Source organism: Apium graveolens, chromosome 10, assembly GCF_009905375.1.
Source record: "Apium graveolens cultivar Ventura chromosome 10, ASM990537v1, whole genome shotgun sequence".
Taxonomy (NCBI): domain Eukaryota; kingdom Viridiplantae; phylum Streptophyta; class Magnoliopsida; order Apiales; family Apiaceae; genus Apium; species Apium graveolens.
In genome coordinates, this window is record NC_133656.1 from 180673370 (window position 1) to 180697883 (window position 24514).

Below are 24514 nucleotides of genomic sequence, written 5' to 3' on the forward strand. Positions count from 1 at the left end.
GTACCTCATTTACACACTCCCCAACAAACCATACACACACACATTATGGCCACTCTCACTCCCATAACTCTCTCTCTCCTCCTCATTCTCTCTCTCTCCACCACCTTCCTCCACAACACCGTCGCAAAGTCCGACATCCCTTCCTCGGACCTCATTCACGCATCATGCATCCACGCAAACTACCCGCAAATATGTCTTCGAACACTCTCTACCTACGCTCCTCCCGCAACCACACCAAACGATCTAGCTCAAGCCGCGGTTAAAATAAGCCTAACGAGATCACAAAAGGCCTCCGAATTTTTGTCAGATCTTAAACATAAAAGTGCCAAGAGAGAGAAAGACGCAGTGAGTGACTGCGTGAGCCAGATGTCTGATTCGGTTGATGAACTTAGTAGGACATTGTCGGAGTTGAAGCATCTTAGACGTGGTATTGAGTTCAAGTGGCAAATGAGCAATGTGGAGACGTGGGTTAGTGCTGCGTTAACCAATGAAGATACGTGTCTTGATGGGTTTAAAGAGATTGATGGGAAAGTAAGAAGTGATGTTAGAAGGAAGATTACTAATGTTGCTAGAGTTACTAGTAATGCTCTTTACTTGATAAATCTCATGGATAGTCAAGCTCGACGGAACTTCGTTCCTAATCCATGACACAATATTTAAGGTTCAGATCCACAGCTAACGTTGGTTGTGACAGATTTTTCGTGCATAATAAGCACGAAAAGTTTGGATTCTGCTAACAGTTGTTGTCATCATGCTTGCTGCTACATATGTATCATAAGGCTGAAAGAAGAAAGAGTTGGTGTTTAATTGTATAAGAAAATAACAAAGTTTGTTTAAATGTAAAATTAGCGAGAGTTAGTTGTGTTCTTGATATGTAAACTTGGTGTTTTGAACTAGATGAAGTTTCGTTGTTCATGTGAATTGATTGTTATTATGGTTGAGCAATTTGTTTTCCGATGTAATTACATGTACGGGTTTTCTAATGTGTGTCCAATACACACAATAAACACTAACTCTCCTGAGTTTGATATATTTTGATTGGTCCTCTAATCATAAATATTTATGCATTTTGAGTGGTCTTCTAATCATAAATATTTATGAATCCCCGACATTTACAACAAGTCCATCAATAAAAATATACCAAACTCATAAAATTTAGTACTTATTATATGCACTTGAACACATATTGTAAAGACCGTTACATGTATTAAACATAGAGCATGCTTAATATTTACACTCCTTCCGTAGCATTGATTCATTCAAGGGTCTACATTGCTACATTTAAAGCTGGGGAGCTACTACTTTAAAAGGTTGCCTTTCATTTGCCAACTTTATTAATGAGTGTGTTGTGTGAAAGTCGTTTAAAACCAGGGTGACAGTTAATGTGTGTGGAGGGGTTAAAAATTTAAAAAGATTGCAACTTTGTGGCCATCTACTAGAATTCCTCACAATCTATATTAGAAACTTGAAAAGTTGGACCTATACTATCTGCAAGGTGTTGGCTAAAATGCCTCTCTCTCCATTAAAGTGTCCGTGGACGGATGTGTGCGATTGATTCGTAATCCAAGTTCCATGCATGGATATAAGATAACATGTGTTTTACAATGATATTTTAGTTCCAGCAATTATCATTTTTGTCAAAAAGTGAGCGTTTTCCCGATTGTCTAAACTTACTTGACCTACTCCAACGGTATTCTTGCGTGTTACTTTAAAATAATATAAGTTAGCACAACTCTAACAACGATCCTTATTTTGGTTTCTTACTATTCATATCACTACAAGAAAAGGTGAATAGACATCATATGTTAGACATCGGTCGAATGTGCCACCGATGTCTAAACTGTTATAGACATCATCCCGCGAAAATGCGATGTCTATGTTGTTAAAAAACATCGCTTTATTTAGAACCGATGTCTATATTTTGAAAAAAAAATGAACGCGGCAAAGCCCCCTTGGCCAATTTTTCCCCCTTAACGAATTCACTCTCCCTCTCTTCAGACAAATTAATTAAAAAAATCTAAACTAAAAACTAAAAACTGCTCTCTCTTTCTCTCTCAAACTCTCTCTCCCTCGTCAATCTCTCTAAAACTCTCAGACCCTCTCCCGTCACCGGTTCTCTCCCACCCAAACTCTCTCTCCCTCTCTCTCACTCACCATCTCTCTCTCTTGTCCGTCTTAACCTCTCTCTAAAACACACAAACTGTCTCTCTCTCTCTCAAACTCTCATCGGAGTCTCGCCGTTGTTTTGTCGTGGTCCGTACTCTCTCCGACCTCTCGCCGCTGCTGCAATCTACTCAACCAAAACAACTGCGCTCACTCTTTTTACTCTCACATTTGCACTCAAATTAGGTTTATTTCTCATCCTTTTTCATTTTATAAACTTGAATTAACCTGCATGTTAACCATTAATATAGAATTTTGAAAACCCTGGATTTGAAAATTGTGTGTTTTTAAATTGAAACCCTAGATTTGAAATTTGGGGTTTTTTTAAATTGAAACCCTAATTTATACTAGGTGGATGTTGCTCTGTAATTATCTTGTTGCTTGTGAATTTTGGATTTGATTTTACATTTGTTTAATTTTAATTGTGCTTAATTGTATCTGTTTTGACATCTGTAATTACTTATAGGATAATTGTATTTTAATTGTATCTCTCTATTTTTCAGTGTTGTTCTGTTAGCAATGAATTAGGATAGTGGTACAAAAACATTGATAACAATTTTGTCAATTGTTATCCTAATTTATGTTTGATATTTATGTTTTACTTGTTTTATTTTAAAATTAGATAGTGGTACAAAAAACAGTAGGAATATAATAAATAATATTAATCATATAAGTTATTAGACTGAAATTTTAGTGATATACCAGGTGGTTTTATATGGACAAGTCTTGGATAAAAGCCGATAGGGTTTCTTTGCAATATGAGATTGGTGTCGAAAATTTCTTGATATTTGCCGAGAAAAATGCTAAAAACCCAAAAAAAAAACTGTGCCCTTGTGCACGCTGCGTTAACTTTAAAAAATTTACTGTCAAGATAATCAGGGGTCATCTTTATGAATCTGGTTTTAGTTTAGGATATTTGGATTGGATTTGGCATGGAGAAGGGGTTGCTAGTAGTACTAAGTCATCAGTTGGTAGTACTTGTCCTGCTAAAAGCCCATACCCCCTTCAGAAACATATAATGTATGTCAAGCAACATAAAATGATGATGAAGATTGGGATAATGAATCTGATGACTTTAAGAGGTATGTTGTTGATGCGTAACAACCTCTTTTTGAGGGAAGCGAGTGCACTAAACTAGAGTCAGTCCTCAAATTACATAATTGGAAGGCTAGGTTTGGAGTTAGTGATTAAGCCTTTACCGATCTTCTTGAATCCGTTGGCTCTTTTCTTCCTAAAGAGCATGTGCTTCCGGGTAGTATGTATGAAGCTAAGAAAACCTTAACTGATTTAGGACTTGAGTATATCAAAATCCACGCTTGTCCAAATGACTGCGTGTTATACAGGGGACCAGCTGCCGAGCTTTATCTGAGTGTCCCAAATGCCATATTTCTCGCTGGAAAATTGGGAAAGATGGTAAAGTTAGGGTTAATGTTCCAGCCAAAGTGATGTGGTATTTTCCGATAATCCTTAGATTTAAACGACTGTTTAAATCTGCTGCTACTGCTAAATTAATGAGTTGGCATGCGGAGAATCGATCTAAAGATGGAAAGATGCGTCATCCACCTGATTCTCCTGCTTGGCGAAATGTAGATTGTAGGTGGCCCGAGTTCGGTAGCGAGACTAGAAATAAATGCTTAGGATTAGCGGCCGATGGTATAAATCCACACAACAATGGATTAAACAATCGGTATAGCTGTTGGCCGGTCATGTTAGTAATGTATAATCTTCCTCCATGGTTATGCATGAAGAGGAAGTTTATGATGTTATTGACATTGATTTCTGGCCCGTATGAGCATGAAAATAACATTGACATATATCTACAACCAATGATCGATGATTTAAAAAAATGTGGGAGGAAGGGGAACCAAATGTGTTTGATGCACATAGCAAATCTGTCTTCACTTTAAAGGTAGTTCTGATGTGGACAGTAAACGACTTCCCGGGATACGGAAATCTGTCAGGCTGCATAAATAAGGGGTATAAGGCTTGTCCAGTATGTGGTGATAACACTGTCGCTAGATATTAAGTCATAGTAGGAAAATGTGTTATCTAGTCCATCGTCGGTATTTAGATGAGCATCATCCTTATAGGAGGCAGCGGATAACATTTGATGGACAACAAGAACTTGGTTACGCACTTGAGCCACTTAGCGGAGAAGAAGTATTAATGCAACATCAACAACTTGAATTTAGTTTTGGGAAGGGGGAAGGCGAAAAAGGTAGAGTATGCATGGAAAAAGAAATCAATTTTCTTTGAATTGGAATATTGGAAATTTCTCCACGTGCGTCATTGTTTAGATGTTATGCACATCGAGAAGAATGTGTGCGATAATATAATTGGGACACTACTTAATATGAAATACAAGACTAAGGACAGTGTTGCCTCTCGTCTTGATATGATTGATATGGGTGTAAGGACTGATTTAGCTCCTAAAATAGGTGAAAAAAGGACATACTTACCTCCTTCCCCTTTTACTTTGTCTAAAAAAGAAAAAAAATATGTTGACATCATTGTCCAATATGAAACTTCCATATGGACATGCATCAAATATCATAGACTGTGTATCACTGATTGATATGAAGTTGTATGGGCTGAAGTCGCACGACTGCCATATCATACTCCAGCAGTTACTACCGGTTTGTATTCGTTCTGCTTCCAAAAAATGTTAGGGTAAGTATAATAAGATTGTGCTTTTTTCAACTCCTTGTGCAACAAAGTCGTAGATGTGTCAAAATTGAGTAAACTCCAAGCATATTTGATTTTGACCTTATGCGAGTTGGAAAAAATATTCCCTCCATCCTTTTTCGATGTTATGGTACATCTCGCAGTCCATTTAGTAAGGGAATTACGGTTATGCGGACCAGTTTTTTATAGATGGATGTTTCCATTTGAAAGATTTAATAAAATATTAAAGAGCTATGTCCGAAACCGATTTAATCCGGAAGGTTTTATAGCTGAAGGCTATCTGAAGGAAGAATCAACTGAGTTTTGCACGGGGTTCTTTAGCGAGAGTAGTAGAGCTGCAGGTCTTCAGAAAGATGATGACAAGTTTTCCGGTCCAGTAGGTCGTGTGACAATAAAATCTGTTGCCGAAAAAGAATGAGATGAGGCACATCTCGCGGTCCTTCTTAATAATCCTGAAGTGGAACCATACGTTCGGTAAGTAAAATATTTATAAGTGTATTAGTTATTTTTAGTAGGTGGCTCATTCTATGTACTTGCAATATTTTCAGATTGCATAAGGAACACTTGGAAAGAATTTACCAAGTAAAAAAGAAGAGTGTATAGTGGCTTTTGGGAGAGCACAATCGACAATTTCCCGATTGGTTTCAACAAAAAGTTAGTTTACATTCTTTTTTTATTTTATTACAAATGTATGCAAGTCGTGCATTTAATTGAAATTAACTTTTATGCATCCTTACTTGTAGGTAAGTATAGAAATGAGGGAAAATTCTGAAGCCGTGTCTGAAACAATTAGATGGTTGGCTGGAAAGCCTTCATTTTCAGTGCTGACGTACGAAGGCTATATTGTTGACGGGGTCCGTTACCATACGAAGGAGCGAGATAATGCTAGGGTAGTTCAAAATAATGGTATTTCATTAGTTGCTATGACAATCCAAGTGTCTAGTGCTAAGGATGTAAATCCCGTAGAGTGTGAGTTAACATTCTATGGGATTGTACAAGAAATCTGGGAGTTAGATTACCACGCATTCAAGGCCCCTTTATTTTTGTGTACATGGACAACCACTGATAGAGGAGTCAAGTATGATGATCTTGGTTTTATGCTCGTGAACTTCAATCGACCAGGCTATAAACATGACAAATTTGCCTCTGTTGACCAAGTCAGCCAAGTCTTTTATGTCGAGGATCCATGTGATGCGAATTGGTCAGTTGTGTTATCATCAACAACTCAAGATTATCATGACGTGTACAATGAAGATGTGGAAGAAGAGACCTCATGGAATCCTCCCCCATTCTGTTATGATATCCATATGTGTGATCCTACTACTTGTGATGATGATGCAAGTATTAGCAATAAAAGACAAAATGTAGAGGGTATTTGGGTGAAAAAGTCATAGAATTATAATTATTATGACTTGTACTTGTTTAATTAGTTGTATTAAAATTAAATTTCAATGAACTCTCTTTTTTGGCTCCCTGATTACACTTTGTAGATATAATTATTGTATTATGTGATAGAATTACGTTTATTTGCACCTTTTTGGCTCTCTGATTATAATGACTTGTACTTGCACTTTGTTTCATTATAATGTTTTGATTTTGCTTTAAGTTTAATGTTATAATTATTTTGCTATTTCTTTGGGTTTTGTTTGAAGTTATGTTAGAATTGAAAGGAATATGTCCTAAGTCCAATCATGTATTAGGATTTAGGAATAACTTTTTATGTAATCTGTTTTGATTTCATTGATATTAATAAAAGACTTGTTTTGTTTTTATTACGGGCTCTATCTATTTAAGTGTTTAAATAAGATATACCATAGTTTAGAGTAAAGCTTTTTATGTATTATGATCTCGATGAGATCATAATAGTGAGACCTAAAAGATGATAACGCTAAACTTAAATAGTTCCTGGTCATAGGATTACTAACTGGTAATTAATAATCCGCAAAGATCGGTACATACTATGCTTGCTTCATTTTGAAGGATGTCTGTTCTCATAGATCTTTGTGTAGTGACACTATAGCTAGTATGTAGGTGCTTATTATAGAATAAGTTCACTGAACATGACTCGCACAGCTGAACAACTGATGGAGTTCACTCATGTGTCAGCAGTTGTTCACATAGTGATAGTTGTACAAGTATCCTTAGACTTGAGGTCATCATAGTCATCTTGTGTACACTGAACTATGCTTTGGTTTAGTTCTTAGTCTCCAGGGACAATTATTAGGGCTCTACTGGGTATAGGAATTTGTACACGAAGATAGTGTATGATCAATAAAGGATCTACCCCTTCCAGTGAAGGAAGAGAATGTTCAAGGCTGATCCACTTATGCTAGTTCAGGAATCTCTGGCCAGAGTGAATGAAATTAGAAAGGAGTTTCTAATTTGCATAGAACTGAGCATAGTGAATGAGAAAGCAAATGATTAAATTAGATAGGCTTGACACAAGTTCCATGCCTTGTATTTATTCAGGACATTGTAGGGTAGAAGGAGTTTATTGTATAGTAATTATTCACTGAATAGGTTCTTGGTATTCTAAGTAGTGAATTCGTATTATCCGGATAATCGCGATATGCTGAGAAGTATCCCTCACGATGTAGAATAAATATGATTAATTAATTAATCATATTTAATAAATTAGAGAATTTATATAAATAATGATAAAATAGTTTTATTATTATTTATTTCTACTACCGGCTTAATATTGAACCTACAGGGTCACACCATAAAAAGAGAATGATTTAAAGGTGGAGGAATTAATTAATAATGGCTGATAATTATTTATTGATGAAATAAATAATTAATTGGCAAATTTAATAATTGATTAAATGAGATTTAATTGATTATAAATTAATTAAGAAAAGTTCTTAATATTATTAATTAAGAATTTAATTTTTGGAAATTAAATCAAGAGAGAGAATTAATTCTAAAGTGTTTAGAAAAAGGATTAATAATTAAAATGTGTTTTAATTATTAATGAGAATAATAAATGGGTTAATAATAATAATATTTTATGGGAAAATTTCAGCTGAAAATTTTGCCTATAAATATACTATTATAAACCCTATTTTTATTCGAACCCGAACCCAAAAAAAAAGTTTTTAGAAAATCTAATTATCTCCACCTCCTCCTCCTCCTTAACGTCATTTTCTTGGTGGATACCGGTGGAGTGCTTCACGTTTGAGGAGCAGCTGCTAAGGATTTCCGATCGTTGCTTTTGGATCGCTATTAAAGGTTAGTAATCGATTCATATGTTTTAATCACGATTTATATGCTTTTATTTGGATTTTATATGTGTAAAAGTGTTTTACCATGCCTCCGCTGTGATTAAAATCCAACATTGGTATCAGAGCATAGGTTGTATGCATATAGATCTGTGGTAAAAATTTCAGAATTTTATGTGCTTGTATGAATTAATTATGATTTTTACAAGTTATATTATGGATTAATTATGTCTGATGAGAAATCGTTTCTCAGAATAATTTTGAATGTTGATCTGGGTTCTACAAGTGTTGCAGATCGTCTGGGTATTTTTCTTATAATTTTATGATGTATAGATTTTTTATTATGAATTTTTGAAGATCTTGCAATTAAATTAGTAATTAAATAATCATATATATATATAAATTGTTAGTACGTATATATATATATATCTTCTGTGTTGGTTGCTGTACTGTTGAATGCACGAAAGAGAAGACACAGATGTCAGGCGCGGCGATCGAGGAAAAGCACGGCGGCTGCGGCAGGCGCGTGTGGCGCACGCGCGCGCGAATGGGTGTCGCGCATTCTGGGAATGCGTTACACCCTGTGGCGCATTCGCGGAATGCGTTACACCTTTTAATGGCTTAAAAGGGTTGTAACGCATCACCGGAATGCGTTACAGAGCTTGTAACGCGTTCCTGTAATGTGTTACAGCTCGACTGTCCACATTAAATTTGATTTTTTGGGAGTTTCGTAACTCCGTTTTGGGCGTGAAATATATCGTTGGATTCGTTTTTCCGAGACGGATCTAATGGAGTGATCAAATTTTAGTTTATATAGAAGTTTTGAACTGTTTATATTTCCGAAAGTGTTTTAAAGCTGTTTTTAACTGTTTTAACTGCTTTTAAATGCTTCATGTGATACATAGAGATGTATAATGCTTAGACCAATATGCTAGATGATGTAACATGCCTACCTTGATGTTTATTCATGTTGATATATGTGATATATGCTTAGTTTATCATGCGATGATAGATTTAGGTGAACTTAAATGAACATAAGGCGTTTGTTAGACAACCTAGTATAGTGAAATTGTTTCATAACCTTAATAATAATATTATGAATAGAATCATGAGATTCTTGTGTTTATGAAACATGTAATTGAATACGAATTTTCAATATTGAGAGAAAGGATGATTCTGTCAACAACAGATTTCTATCTATGAGAAAGGGTTATTAAGTGACGCCTCTTGACAATGCTCCACCCGATCTGGGAATCATCTGATTATTGATTATTGATTTGAAATATTTAATTTAAAAGGAAGAATCTCTTTATAATATGATTATGATTGTAACGTAATATAATTCCTCTAAAATTAAATAATATCAAGTAGTAATTGGCCAATGACACAACGGGCTTGTGTCGGTCATAGCCTTCCAGCATGATAGAAAGTAGTTCTTATTTTTAAATCATTGTCGGTTCGTGCTACAGCCGAGGGCTTTGATTTCGAAATAAGAAATACTTGTCTATTACATAGAGATGTGTACGTTGAATTAGAATCTAAAGGTCGGTACGTGCCACAGCCATGGGCCGTTGGAGACTGATTCAAATGTACGGAATGTTGGGTTAGACTTGACTTAGAATATTGAGTTTGTCGTGCCACAGCCGTGACTCAATTATTCAAGAGGCTAAAGTTTGATTAGGGAATAACATAAGATGTAATTGACAAGAGTTGTCTGCCTATTGAACATTATATGACGGTTCGTGCTACAGCCGGGGTTGTGTAATGGAATGTAGGATCCCTATTCCCACTAGCATTATGAATGCTTAATTTTTTCACGTAGGGGGTTGAATAAATTAGATAAACTAGTGGGAGCCACTTATGAATAAAGACCCGATTCATATAGTGTTTTGAAATGAAATTGAATATTTGCTAAGTGTTGTTATGTGTTTATCATTTACAGATTTATAATATACATTATGTCTTCTGCACTATCACTCAGGAGCATACTGGATGCTCATAAGTTGACTGGTCCTAATTATGCTGACTGGCTTCGAAACTTGAGAATTGTTCTCAGGATTGAGAAGCTGGAATACGTGATTGACTCACCTAAGCCTACTGAACCTGCTATTGATGCACATAATGATGAACATGTTGTGTATCGTAAATGGGTAGATGATGCAAATGTTGCTCAATACATCATGCTAGCTTCCATGAACATTGAGCTACAGAAGCAACATGAGCATATGGATGCTCACACTATCCTCATGCATCTACAAGAGTTGTATGATGTGGCAGGGAGGACAGCTCGATATGAGATATCGAAGGAGCTGTTCGGTTGTAGGATGTCTGAGGGATCATCTGTGAATGTCCATGTACTTAAGATGATCAATTTGATTGAACGTCTTGGACAACTTGGTTTTGCCATGGATGGGGAGCTGAGCCAAGACTTGGTCTTGCAATCGCTTCCGAGTTCGTTCTCGCAGTTTGTTGTGAACTTTCACATGAATAAGTTGGATGTCAGCCTGCCTGAACTCCACAACATGTTGAAGACTACGGAATCGAATTTTCCCCCTAAGAAGAGTTCTGTTCTTCTAATTGATGAAGGTTTCAATCCTAAGAAAAGGAAGAGGAACCCTTCCAAGAAGAAGAAAGTAGGTGAGAAAATGCCGGTTCCACCAAAAGCTGAAGACCCCAAGAGCAAAGTTGTTTGCTTTCACTGTAACAAGGTGGGGCACTGGAAGAGGAACTGCAAGGTTTACCTTGCAGAATTGAAGAAGAAGAAGGGTAGTGAGACTACCGCTTCTGATTCAGGTATGTTCATGATAGAAGTGAATATGTCATTAAATCAAATTTCTACTTGGGTATTAGATACCACCTATGGTTCTCATATCTGCAATTTGTTGCAGAGACTAAGGAGAAGTAGGACTCTTGAGGAAGAGGAGGTGATTCTACTGATGGGAAATGGAGCAAGAGTTGCTGCTGAAGATGTAGAATCATTTCATTTACATATGCCTACGGGCAAGACTATTGTTTTAAATAATTGTTATTTTGTTCCCTCGATTGTGAGGAATATTATTTCTATTCCCATGTTAGACTTGGCTGGATTTTCATTTATTATTGAGAATAATGAATGTTCTATTCTTAGAGATAATATTCTTTATGGACGTGGTACTTTAAATAATGGTCTGTATAAATGTGACATAATTTACTTCAGATTGAACAAACTAATAAAAGAAAAGGGATGATAAAAATCTCACTTCATTGTGGCACTGCAGTCTCCATTTAGTAGACATGGAGAGAGGGCTGCAAATTTGTTAGGAATGGTACACACAGATGTATGTGGACCAATGTCTCTGCAAGCCATGGGTGGATTTTCATACTTCATTACTTTCATGGATAATAGATCTAGATTTAGATATGTGTTTGATGAAACACAAGTCTGAAGCCTTTGAAAAGTTCAAAGAGTATAAGTATGAAGTGGAGAAACAAACCAAACATAGTATTATAATTCTTCGATTAGATCGAGGTGGTGAATACTTGAATGGAGAGTTTCTGGATTATCTCAAAGTGAATGGTATAGTCTCCCAGTGGACGCCTCCAGATTGGTATCTGAAAGGAGAAATCGAACTTTGTTAGACATAGTTCGGTCCATGATGAGCTATGCAAATCTTCCAGTATTCCTATGAGGTTACGCATTGGAAACCTCTGCATATTTACTGAATAAGGTGCCTTCCAAATCTGTTCCTCAAACTCCGTATGAGATATGGAAAGAAAGGAAACCGAGACTTAAACACGTTAAGATTTGGGGATGTCCAGCTTATGTCAAATAAGTTGACCCAGATAAGCTGGAATATCGATCTGTAAAATGTAGTTTTGTGGGATATCCTAAAGATACTTTAGGGTATTACTTTTATACCGATCATCGGGTGTTTGTCTCCAGACATGCTACCTTCTTGGAAAAGGAGTTTATCATTGAAGGAAATAGTGGGAGCAAAATTGAACTTGATGAAGTTCAAGAAGCACAAACTACTACGGATTAAGTGGAAACACCTGTTCTGACTGAACAACCTTCTGTGGAACAACCCATTCGTAGGTCAGGGAGAGTGTCTCGCCAACCTGAGAGGTAATATGGCCTTGTCATTGAGAATGACAATGAGTTGTCGATCATTGATGATGACGACCCTGTGACCTATAATGAGGCTATGAGTAGTGTTGACTCAGAGAAATGGCATAGTGCCATGAAATCCGGAATGAAATCTATGTATACGGGATACAAAAGAATGATTAGAGCAGATGGCCAGGAGGAGACCTTTAAGGCCAGGCTTGTGGCAAAAGAATTCAAACAAAGGCAATGGATTGACTTTGATGAAACTTTTACCTGTAGCCCTATTAAAATCAGTTCGGATTTTGCTTGTGATTGCTGCTTACTACGACTATGAGATCTGGCAAATGGCCAGATGGTTTTCTTTCCAAGAGAAATGAAAACCTAGTGTGTAAGCTGCTGCGAACCATATGTGGTTTAAAGCAAGCTTCTCGTAGATGGAACATCCATTTTGATGAGACAATCAAAGAGTTTGGTTTTATGAAAAATGTAGATGAACCATGTGTCTACAAAAGGGTTAGTGGGAGCGCGATAACATTTCTTGTGTTGTATTGAAATAGAGTTGACACACATAACAACATAGCAGACCCACTCACAAAGCTACTTTATGAAAGTCACTTTGATCGTCATAAAGACAAGATGGGTATTAGATACCAGAGTGATTGGCTTTAGTACAAGTGGGAGATTGCAACGAATATGTCCTAAGTCCAATCATGTATTAGGATTTAGGAATAACTTTTTATGTAATCTGTTTTGATTTCATTGATATTAATAAAAGACTTGTTTTATTTTTATTATGGGCTCTATCTATTTAAGTGTTTAAATAAGATATACCATAGTTTAGAGTAAAACTTTTTATGGATTAGGATGAGATCATAATAGTGAGACCTAAAAGATGATAACTCTAAACTTAAATAGTTCCTGGTCATAGGATTACTAACTGGTAATTAATAATCCGCAAAGATCGGTACATACTATGCTTGCTTCATTTTGAAGGATGTCTGTTCTCATAGATATTTGTGTGGTGACACTATAGCTAGTATGTAGGTTCTTATTATAGAATAAGTTCACTGAACATGACTCGCATAGCTGAACAACTGATGGAGTTCACTCACGTGTCAGCAGTTGTTCACATAGTGATAGTTGTACAAGTATCCTTAGACTTGAGGTCATCATAGTCATCTTGTGTACACTGAACTATGCTTTGGTTTAGTTCTTAGTCTCCAGGGACAATTATTAGGGCTCTACTGGGTATAGGAATTTGTACATGAAGATAGTGTATGATCAATAAAGGATCTGCCCCTTTCAGTGAAGGAAGAGAATGTTCAAGGCTGATCCACTTATGCTAGTTCAGGAATCTCTAGCCAGAGTGAATGAAATTAGAAAGGAGTTTCTAATTTGCATAGAACTAAGCATAGTAAATGGGAAAGCAAATGATTAAATTAGATAGGCTTGACACAAGTTCCATGCCTTGTATTTAATCAGGACATTGTAGGGTAGAAGGAGTTTATTGTACGGTAACTATTCACTGAATAGGTTCTTGGTATTCTAAGTAGTGAATTCGTATTATCCGGATAGTAGCGATATGCTGAGAAGTATCCCTCACGATGTAGAATAAATATGATTAATTAATTAATCATATTTAATAAATTACAAAATTTATATAAATAATGAACAAATAGTTTTATTATTATTTATTTCTATTACCGGCTTAATATTGAACCTACAGGGTCACACCATAAAAAGAGAATGATTTAAAGGTGGAGGAATTAATTAATAATGGCTGATAATTATTTATTTATGAAATAAATAATTAATTGGCAAATTTAATAATTGATTAAATGAGATTTAATTGATTATAAATTAATTAAGAAAAGTTCTTAATATTATTAATTAAGAATTTAATTTTTGGAAATTAAATCAAGAGAGAGAATTAATTCTAAAGTGTTTAGAAAAATGATTAATAATTAAAAGGTGTTTTAATTATTAATGAGAATAATAAATGGGTTAATAATAATAATAATATTTTATGGGAAAATTTCAGCTGAAAATTTTGCCTATAAATATACTATTATAAACCCTATTTTTATTCGAACCCGAACCCAAAAAAAAAGTTTTTAGAAAACCTAATTCTCTCCACCTCCTTCTCCTCCTTAACGTCGTTTTCTTGGTGGATACCGGTGGAGTGCTTCACGTTTGAGAAGCAGCTGCTAAGGATCTCCGATCGTTGCTTTTGGATCGCTATTAAAGGTTAGTAATCGATTCATATGTTTTAATCACGATTTATATGCTTTTATTTGGATTTTATATGTGTAAAAGTGTTTTACCATGCCTCCGCTGCGATTAAAATCCAACAAGAATTCTAGGTATTTTTCATAATAATTAGCCTTAAATTTTGCATAATATTGTGGAATTATAGCATAACTGTATACTTGTTTTAATTTTAATAGCTTGTCTAGATTGAAGGAAGACGAAGTAAATGGCACCGAAAAAGCAAAAGAAATCAGCAAAGGCAGGCTTAGAAAATAAAACAGAAAATGCATCAGAACCCGAGGTTAGAGCATCTGGTACTTGTTGTTAGATATATTTGTGATGTCATGTCTAATAGTGATTTATGTTTAGTTTTCAGATCTTAACTAATAGGACAAATCAGGACTTAACTGGAAATCAGTACTTATACTGAAGTCAGAACTTAAGATATCAGAACTTAAGTTATCAGGACTTAAGATATCAGAAGATATTTATTAGGAGATAATATCAGGACTTAAGAAGACGTTCAGATAAGGAAGGCGGATGATTGAAGGAAAGAAGATTAAGTCAAACCCAAGAAGAGATATGCATGGAGAAGAATTCTATGAAGAATAGAATACTTGGAGGAAAATATAACTAGTTGATATATTTTAGGATGCAGACTTATGTTCGATATCAGTTAGAAGTTTATCTTGTAACTGTGTATCTATATAAACACAGCATAGGGTTTACACTATAAGTGTTATCTTAATCGAGAATATTATTCATTGTAACCCTAGCAACTCTCGTGATATTTGTTCATCACTGAGAGAGAACGGTTCCATTGTAGTACTGTTTTATTAATAAGATTATTCTGTATTTCATACTTGTGTTCTTAATTCTATTTGATTGTAGTATACATTGTATTCAACCCCCTTCTACAGTGTGTGTGACCTAACAAGTGGTATCAGAGCAATCTGTTAATACATATACAGTAAAGATCCAAAACAATCATGTCTGAAGAAGAGAAAACTTCAACCAAGCCCACCAAAACTGAAGAAACTCCAAAGACTCAAATCCATAATCGATATGAGATTATTAGGGTTCCAATACTGAAACCTTCTGAGTATCCCATATGGAAAGTGAGGATGACTATGTTTCTGGAAGCTACAGATCCAGAATACCTTGACAGAATTAATGAAGGACCACATAAGCCAACCAAGCTCTCTGTTGTAGTTGCAAATCAGCCAGCACAGACTATACCAAAGGAGAAAAGTGAATATACAGCTGAAGATATCTCATCTATTGCCAAGGATGCAAAGGTAAGGTATTTGCTGCATAGTTCCATTGATAATGTCATGTCAAATAGGGTAATTAACTGCAAGACTGCAAAGGAGATATGGGATGCCTTGGAGACAAGATGCCAGGGAACTGACTCAGTTAAGAAGAACAGGAGGACTATACTCACTCAAGAGTATGAGCACTTTGACTCAAAACCTGACGAGTCATTAACTGGTTTATATGACAGATTTGTCAAACTCTTGAATGATCTGTCACTGGTGGATAAGGAATATGATCTTGAAGATACTAATCTTAAATTCCTTTTAGCTCTTCCTAAAAGTTGGGATTTGAAGGCATCTACAATAAGAGACAACTATGCTCTTGATAAAACAACTCTTGATGAAATTTATGGTATGCTCAAGACTCATGAACTTGAGATGGATCAAAGAAGCAAGAGGCATGGGAGAAAGTCAAGAACAGTTGCTCTAAAGGCTGAGGAGGAATCCCCCAAAGTGGCTGTCTCAAAGAAAGGCAAAAGAAAGGCTCTCATCACAAAGTGTGATTCAGATTCATCAAGTTCTGATGATGATGAGGATTCAGAAACTGAAAGTCTATCTGAGATGGATGCTGATGAAGAGATGATGAGATTGTGTGCTCTTATGGTGAAGGGCATCACAAAGATAGCCTACAGGAAATTCAGAAGGGGAAAGAAGTTTTCCAGGAAAAGTGGAAGTTCTGATAAAAAGGGATTCAGAAAATCTGAAGGCAAAGCAGGAAAGTCTGACATAGGAGATTTCTCAAATGTTAAATGCTACAACTGTGGTGAGAAAGACCACATATCTCCTGATTGCAAGAAAGGAAAAGGTGACAAAGGCAAGGCACTTGTCACAAAGAAGAAAAGCTGGACAGACACTTCAGATTCTGATAATGAGGTGAACTATACCTTGATGGCAAATGCTGATAGCAGTTCTGATGCTGCTGAGTTAAAGGGCAACATGAAAAATATCCTAGTTCTGGATAGTGGATGTTCATGACATATGACTGGAAATAAAGCCCTGCTATCAGACTTTGTGGAGAAAGCTGGCCCAGGAGTTTCTTATGGAGATGGCAACATGGGAAAAACTCTGGGATATGGCAATATCAATCTTGGGAATGTCATCATTGAACAAGTAGCTCTAGTCTCAGGATTTAAACACCATCTGCTGAGTGTTAGTCAAATTTGTGATAGAGGTTATCATGTGGATTTCTTTGAAGAACACTGTGAAGTTGTAAGCAAATCTACATGCAAAGTTGTTCTAAAGGGATACAGGCATGGTAACATTTATGAAGCCAAGCTTTCAACAAGTTCTGATGGTTCTGCAATCTGTCTGTTAAGTAGAGCATCAATTGAAGAAAGCTGGGATTGGCACAAGAAACTCTCTCATTTAAATTTCAGCAATATAAATGAACTAGTCAAGAAAGATCTTGTGAGAGGACTGCCAAAATCAGTATTTGCTCCTGATGGCCTTTGTGATTCATGTCAAAAGGCAAAATAAAGAAAATTTTCATTCAAGAGCAAGACTGAATCTTCAATTCTTGAGCCTTATCACCTACTACATGTTGATCTATTTGGTCCAGTGAATGTCATATCTATTGCAAAGAAGAAATATGCTATGGTCATAGTAGATGAGTTTACCAGATACACATGGGTGTATTTCTTGCACACAAAAAGTGAAACTGCATCTATCTTGATTGATCATGTTAAACAACTGGATAAATTGGTCAAAGACTCTGTGAAAATTTTAAGAAGTGATAATGGCACTGAGTTCAAGAATTTAATTATGGAAGAGTTCTGCAAAGACCTTAGAATAAAGCAGGAGATTTCTGCTCCTGGAACTCCACAACAAAATGGAGTTGTTGAAAGAAAGAATAGAACTCTTATTGAAGCTGCACGAACTATGCTTGATGAAGCAAAGTTACCAACCTACTTTTGGGCTAAAGCTGTGCAGACTGCTTGTTTTACTCAAAATGCAACACTTATCAACAAGCATGGAAATACACCATATGAGATGGTGAAGAAAAAAAAGCCAAATCTGAAGTACTTTCATGTATTCAGATGCAAGTATTTTGTTCTTAAGACTCATCCTGAACAGCTATCCAAATTTGATCTAAAGCTGATGAAGGAATTTTTATTGGATATCCACTTTCCACAAAAGCCTTCAGAGTCTACAATTTAAGAACAAGGGTTGTCATGGAATCTATCAATGTCTCTTTTGATGATAAGAAGATTACTGGACTTGAAGATTTCAATGATCATGATCAGCTGAGATTTGAGAATGAAGCTTTAAATTCTGATTCTGTAAATTCTGATAGTCTAAATCCTGATACTGCAAACTCTGATGGGTTAAACTCTGATGTTATTGAAAATGTGGTGACTACGCCAAAGGAAAATGCACCTGTGCAGGGGGAGCATATTGAAGATCCAACCACATCTCAAGAAGCATCAGAACCTAGAACAGGCTCTTCAAGTTCCGATTCATCAAGTTCTGATGGGCCAAGTTCTGATAATTCTGGAAACTCAAATTCTGATTCATCAAGTTCTGATGGGCCAAGTTCTGATAATTCTGGAAACTCAAATTCTGAAGGATCCAACTCAGATAGCATAATTTCAGGGAGAGCATCAGAAAATGTTGATGGAGACAGCACGGATCATGGGGGAGCATCCAGTTCTAGAGATAATCTTCCATTTGCAAGGAAGTGGACTAAAGCAAATACACCCGACTTGATTATTGGAGATCCTGAAGCAGGTATAAGAACTAGAACAGCAACATCAAATGAATGTCTCTATCACTCTTTTCTTTCTCAGGATGAACCAAAGAAAGTGGAAGAAGCTCTTCAAGATGCTGAGTGGGTGCAAGCAATGCAGGAAGAGTTAAATGAATTTGAAAGAAATAAAGTCTGGACCCTAGTGCCAAGACCAAAGAACATATCTGTTGTTGGTATAAAGTGGGTGTTCAGAAACAAAACTGATAGTGATGGCATAGTTACAAGAAATAAAGCAAGGCTGGTTGTAAAAGGATACTTTTAACAGGAGGGAATTGTTTATGATGAAACATTTACACCAGTTGCTAGATTGGAAGCCATAAGGATATTTTTGGCTTATGCTGCTCACAAAAAGTTTATAGTTTTTCAAATGGATGTAAAAAGTGTCTTTCTTAATGGAGAATTGGAAGAAGAAGTATATGTTGAACAACCTCCAGGATTTGTAGATTCAAAATTTCCTAATCATGTCTACAGACTTGATAAAGATCTTTATGGTCTTAAGCAAGCTCCAAGAGCATGGTATGAGACATTAGCTCAGTTTCTTCTGGAAAGTGGATTTAACAGAGGGACTATTGATAAAACTTTATTCTATCTCAACCATGGAAAGGAATTACTTTTGGTGCAGATATATGTTGATGATATCATTTTTGGCTCTACAAATGACAGAGTTTGTAAAAGGTTTTCCAAGCTAATGCAGCCAAGATATGAAATGAGTATGATGGGAAAACTTAGTTATTTTCTGGGCCTTCAAGTCAAGCAGAATGAAGAAGAAACTTTTATTTGTCAATCTATGTACACCAGAAATTTGTTGAAGAAATTTAGAATGCAAGATTGTTCAGTGCATCCACTCCTATGGCCACTGCAACAAAATTGGATAAGGATACTGGTACATTAGTAGATATTACTGATTACAGAGGTATGATTGGCTCATTACTCTATCTAACTGCAAGTAGACCTGATATCATGTATGCTACCTGTCTTTGTGCAAGATTTCAAGCAGATCCAAGAGAACCTCACTTAACAGCTGTGAAAAGAATTTTCAAGTACCTTAAGGGTACAGCTGATCTGGGATTGTGGTATCCTAGAGAATCAGACTTTAAGCTAATAGGTTACTCAGATGCAGATTTTGCAGGGTGCAAAATTGTAATAACCCCAATTTTTGGAATTTTTTGAAACCCTTATGAATAGTGATTTTGCTGATTATGCTGAATAAGAAAACTTTTCATACCACACTTTGTAGAGGTTCTTTTATTGTTATTCTGAGATCTTATTAGTACTCTATATGGTATATAAGTGTATGTAAAGATCGTCAGAATCCAAATTCGAACACTTTGATTTTTCCCGAAAATCCACCAGATACCGAAAGAATTGAGTATAAGGTAATAGGATAAAAATGATTTAAATTCAAGGATTATAAGAGAGGATCATATAAGAAATATAATATATTGAGAAAGGTTTAGGGGAACTCAAGAAATAAGATCCCGGGTATGATCCCTCAAACGATAAACGAGAACGAAAATTAAGCGAACCGTATAACAGATAAGCGGTCATTAACCAAACAATTAAGCAAGGATTAGCATAAGAAGATGCTTCCACTACCAAGTGATGACAAGTGGCAAGAGATGAAGTCACCAAGATGATGTCATGCTTAGTCATACTCCACTCACTTTAAACAACCAACAGATCATCCAAATATCCCATTCACTTCATTTTCCACCACAAAAACATTCAACAAAGCAAATACTCTCCCAAGAACACATAGCTCACGGCTTTTTCATTTTTTCAAGGAGAAAAATTCCAAAAATCAAGTTTCTAGCGTTGTTAATTTGCAAGGTAATTACCCAAGGTCCCTTATGATTAGATAAGCATATCCTAGGAGTTTAAGCTTCTATTTCTTCATGAATCTCTTCCAATAAATCAAGGAAGAAGATGATGAATAGTGTTTTCAAGATTACTAACTTTATTTTCTTTGATTTCCTTTAAGATCCAAGCATTCCTAAGCTATCTCAAGGCTTCTCAAGGCTTCTTAAGGCTTCCTAGCTACTCTAATCACTCCAAGGAAGGTATAACCCCTCCAAACCCTAACTTTACTTTGAGCATTAGGTTTGGTTTTCTTTGTTATGGTTCATGAGAGGCATGGTTGTTGTGTATTTAGAGATTGGTTGGTTTTGTGATATTTTTGGAATGGTAAATCTTGGTAATTAGTTAATGAACTCAAGTAAGCTTTTAGTTCATGATTGAGAAGTAGTATAAAGTGGAAACCTTGAGATGTTTGGGCTGTTGTAGTAGTATATGGATGAAGTTTGGTTGTAACAATGATTGTGGGTTGATTGTGGATTGAATTGGAGTAGTATAAAATTTGGTAATCGCGTAAACATAGCCGTCGTAATGCCCGATTTACTTTAGACTGTTTTTGTTCTTAACATCAGGACCCGTGAACTCACTGTTAGGTTTTGACCATTGCCATGATTAGATAGTTCATGTTACGAGCTTCGTTTTGATATGTGGTTCATTTGAATCCGATGTACAGTTTAGGAGAAATGACTGTTTTAAGTAATGGCGCTTCGCGATTGAACCATTACCCCTCGCCTTACTTTGAAACCTTGGTTAAGGACCTTAAATGACTAATTGGGGTATGAAACAATTATATAAAGTGGATTAGGCAGTTGGTAAGGTTCTCGCGAAAGAATCGCCTTAAAACTCTTAATGGTTAATTTATTAAAAATGGTGGAGCCGAGGGTACTCGAGCGACTTAAGAGAATCGTTGAGCGCAAAGCGAGCGTTAGAGTCTAATTGATTAAACTATAGATTCATAAGCGACTTTGGTTTAATTCCAACTTATATGTGGTTTATAGGTTACCAGACTCATCCCAGGACTTTTACCACCCCCAGTTGCTCAGGCAAGTTTTCTACCCGTTATACTGTTGTTGTGATGTATATATGTATATGCATTATCTTGTGATAAGTGCATAAATGTTATTAGCAAATCTTGCGATATATTGGAGCATGCTGATATGGTATATATGCATGTCTGTTTCGTAATCTTGATATCTAATTGTTGATTCAAATGCTTATAAGTTGCATAATACCTATGCTAGAGATAAACAGTAGTTGCGTATACCCTTAGTATAGGAGACCCAAAGGTGAACATATTTCTAAACCGGGAGTCGATGTTCCCGAGTATATATTATATATATATATTTATATATATATAGATATAGTTTTCAAAACTATTAATCGAATAAGGTTTATTTGATAACTTTATTTTTATTAATGAATATTACTTGGAATATTCATTCGAGGACTTATGACTCTGTTTATTCTATTTAATGAATATTGCTTTGAATATTCATTCGAGGATTTATGACTTTATTTATTCTATTTAATGAATATTATTTTAAATATTCATTCGAGGACTTATGACTCCGATTATTTACTAAATAATATTCTTTATTTTATTAAAGAATAAAGTTTCGATAATCAAACTTATTTTCGATTATTCAAATAAAGATAGTACTTTCGTATAAGTATATCTTTGGTTATTTATTATTCATTTCAAGTATGAATTTTAAAACTTCTACTTCAAATTATTTATATAGAGATTATCCTTATGGGAATATTATTTAAATAATAATATTCAGATATTTTCTAATATATCGAGACTGATTTATTTCATTAAATCAGCATTACTCCAAACATTCTTAAAAATGTTTTCGAGTCTTCAAAATGATTTTAAAAGTTAGAGCGGATCCCAAAACTCATTTTTATATTTAAGATCTTCCTTCAAAGGGGATTTAAATACTCGCTCAAAACCTGAGGGATCCGGCTCTGTGGTATATTTTATATTCGCTACGAGGTTGTGTTTTGATAAATGAATTGATTACTTACCCAACGTTCGGGAAGTAAGTCCATCTATTGAGTCGGCATAAGCAACATGGGCTCAGTGGGCGTCCATGAAAGTGTAAGTGGCTCAGTGGGAGTCCATCAAATACGTAAGTGGCTGAGTGGCAGTCCAGCATAAGGTCCTATTACGGACAGGGTGATGACCAGTGGGGAATTCGTCCATCTACTAGTAGAAAAGGTTACTTATTGGTATCTTTGCCTGATCAGCAAGATATCAGGTTTATGCCAAGGTTTTCTCCTTTCCAAATTCATTGGATATTGCAACTCTGTTTATAATTTTCATAACAGAGGTTTTCAAGGAGTGTATGAAATGTATATATATAGGTGTATATATATATCGGGACTTAATGAAGTATCTCGTAACTTCATTATTTATAATGATATTCAAAGATTGAATCTATTCAAATCTTGTCTTGTAGTCTCATCTATGTGATGAACTTTTGAAACAAATTATAACTTGAACGGTGGTAGTTCAAGTAGTATTCGGAAAAGATATAAGTATATTGGAGTATCTTGTAACTTCATCTTTTCAACTTATATCTGGTTAATGATTATCTTATGCATGACAAAGATTTTCACAAAAATGTTGAGACAAGGTTAGATATATGAGATCACCTTGCAACGATATTTTTATACAGTTATAAACTGGAACTCTGTGTATATTATGCATGGAAGAGGACTTCCAAGATTTTGAAAAGTATATATATACATATATACTGAATATTTTGTGACTTGGTCGCGTTAAGATATCAAACTTGGTTCATTTCTTCTTGACCAAGACTTTCATGAGTACTGTGAGAATGCTCATATATTGTTAATTATTATACATATTATTTCGGTGGGCTTGTTGCTCACCCTTGCTTTCTTCTTTCATCACACAACAACAGATAGACACGATGAACAGGATCAAGCTCCCAATTCGCGAGCAGATAGGAAACGTTCCGCAGTTTCCTATAGGCGTTGATGCCATGTAGCTGAGGTAGGATCTACCAATAGGCTAGGCTTTCAACTTTCGATGTACCAGACTTATGTATATTTATGAATTGTAATAATGGCAAAGAATATGTAAATTATTCAGAAAACCCTTTTTAAGGTGAAATGGTTTATAATTGTGGAAGAAAATGACTTGTGTTATTTTTGGTATTCATCTCTGAGACTATAACTTGTGGTGTGTGTGTATATTATGGGGTCACAGTACGCAGTAGTTGGTTGACTGTTAAGATTAAGTATTGATAAGGGAAATGGAACTCATGACAACCTGGATCCCCGACCCCGGATTTGGGGGTGTTACAGAAATGGTATCAGAGCCAAGCGTTATAAACCTCAGAGATGATGTGACGTTAAGATAATAAGTTCACTAAGATAATAAGAACTCTTGCCAAGTTCATAGTCGGGCTACCTAACATAGTACTGACAGTTAAAACCCTTATGGGAACCCTTATAAATATCGTGATAGAAGCGTAGTTCGTTATCGTATATAGTAGCGGGACTCCGAACCCTGAGGTTGAGGAGCAACAACGCGATGATGTTTTATTACTAATTGGAGATCGGATTGTGGATCCGATAGAGCGTCCTAACACAGGACCGGATGATGTTCATATTGAGGATGTAGCGGTTGAGGATGTTGTCCTAGAAGGGATTGTTGCTGAGGAGGATCCCGTGGAGGATCCTGACAAGAATGAATAAAGGACCACTGAGGAATTGATGACCATGGTTAGGGAAACTACCAGAGGTAGGATTGGCCGGTCACTACCGGAGGTTCGTTCAAGTTTGTAAAGATAGTAGCCCCTTTAACGCGGCTTACTCGTAAAACTGAGAAGTTTGAATGGATAGAGAAATGCGAGAAAAGCTTTTAAGAACTAAAGCAAAGGTTGGTGGCGGCCCCTATGTTGGCGTTTCCGGATGGAAAAAGGAGATTTCGTGATGTGTAGTGACGCTTCGCATAAGGAATTAGGGTGCTTCTTATACAGCACAGAAAGGTAATCGCGTACGCGTCAAGACAATTAAGGGAATATAAAATTCGATATCCCCACCCACGAGCTTGGGCTCGTGGCAATAGTTTTGCCCTAAAGATTGGAGGCATTACTTGTATGGAGAAAGGTGCGAGATTTACATAAACCATAAGTTCTCTAGTACATTTTCACGC

The 24514-nt window shown here is 35.8% G+C and overlaps 1 protein-coding gene across 1 annotated transcript; it reads left to right on the top strand.

Annotated features, from left to right (window-relative positions):
* LOC141693632 (pectinesterase inhibitor 3) lies at positions 1-921 on the top strand. The gene has a single exon (XM_074498783.1). The coding sequence runs from the start codon at positions 46-48 to the stop codon at positions 646-648; it is 603 nt and encodes a 200-aa protein (XP_074354884.1). The 5' UTR covers positions 1-45; the 3' UTR covers positions 649-921.
* Positions 922-24514: the final 23593 nt, after the last annotated feature.

Coding starts and splice junctions, on each gene's coding strand:
- LOC141693632 (XM_074498783.1), top strand. CDS start 46: ATGGCCACTCTCACTCCCATAACTCTCTCTCTCCTCCTCATTCTCTCT.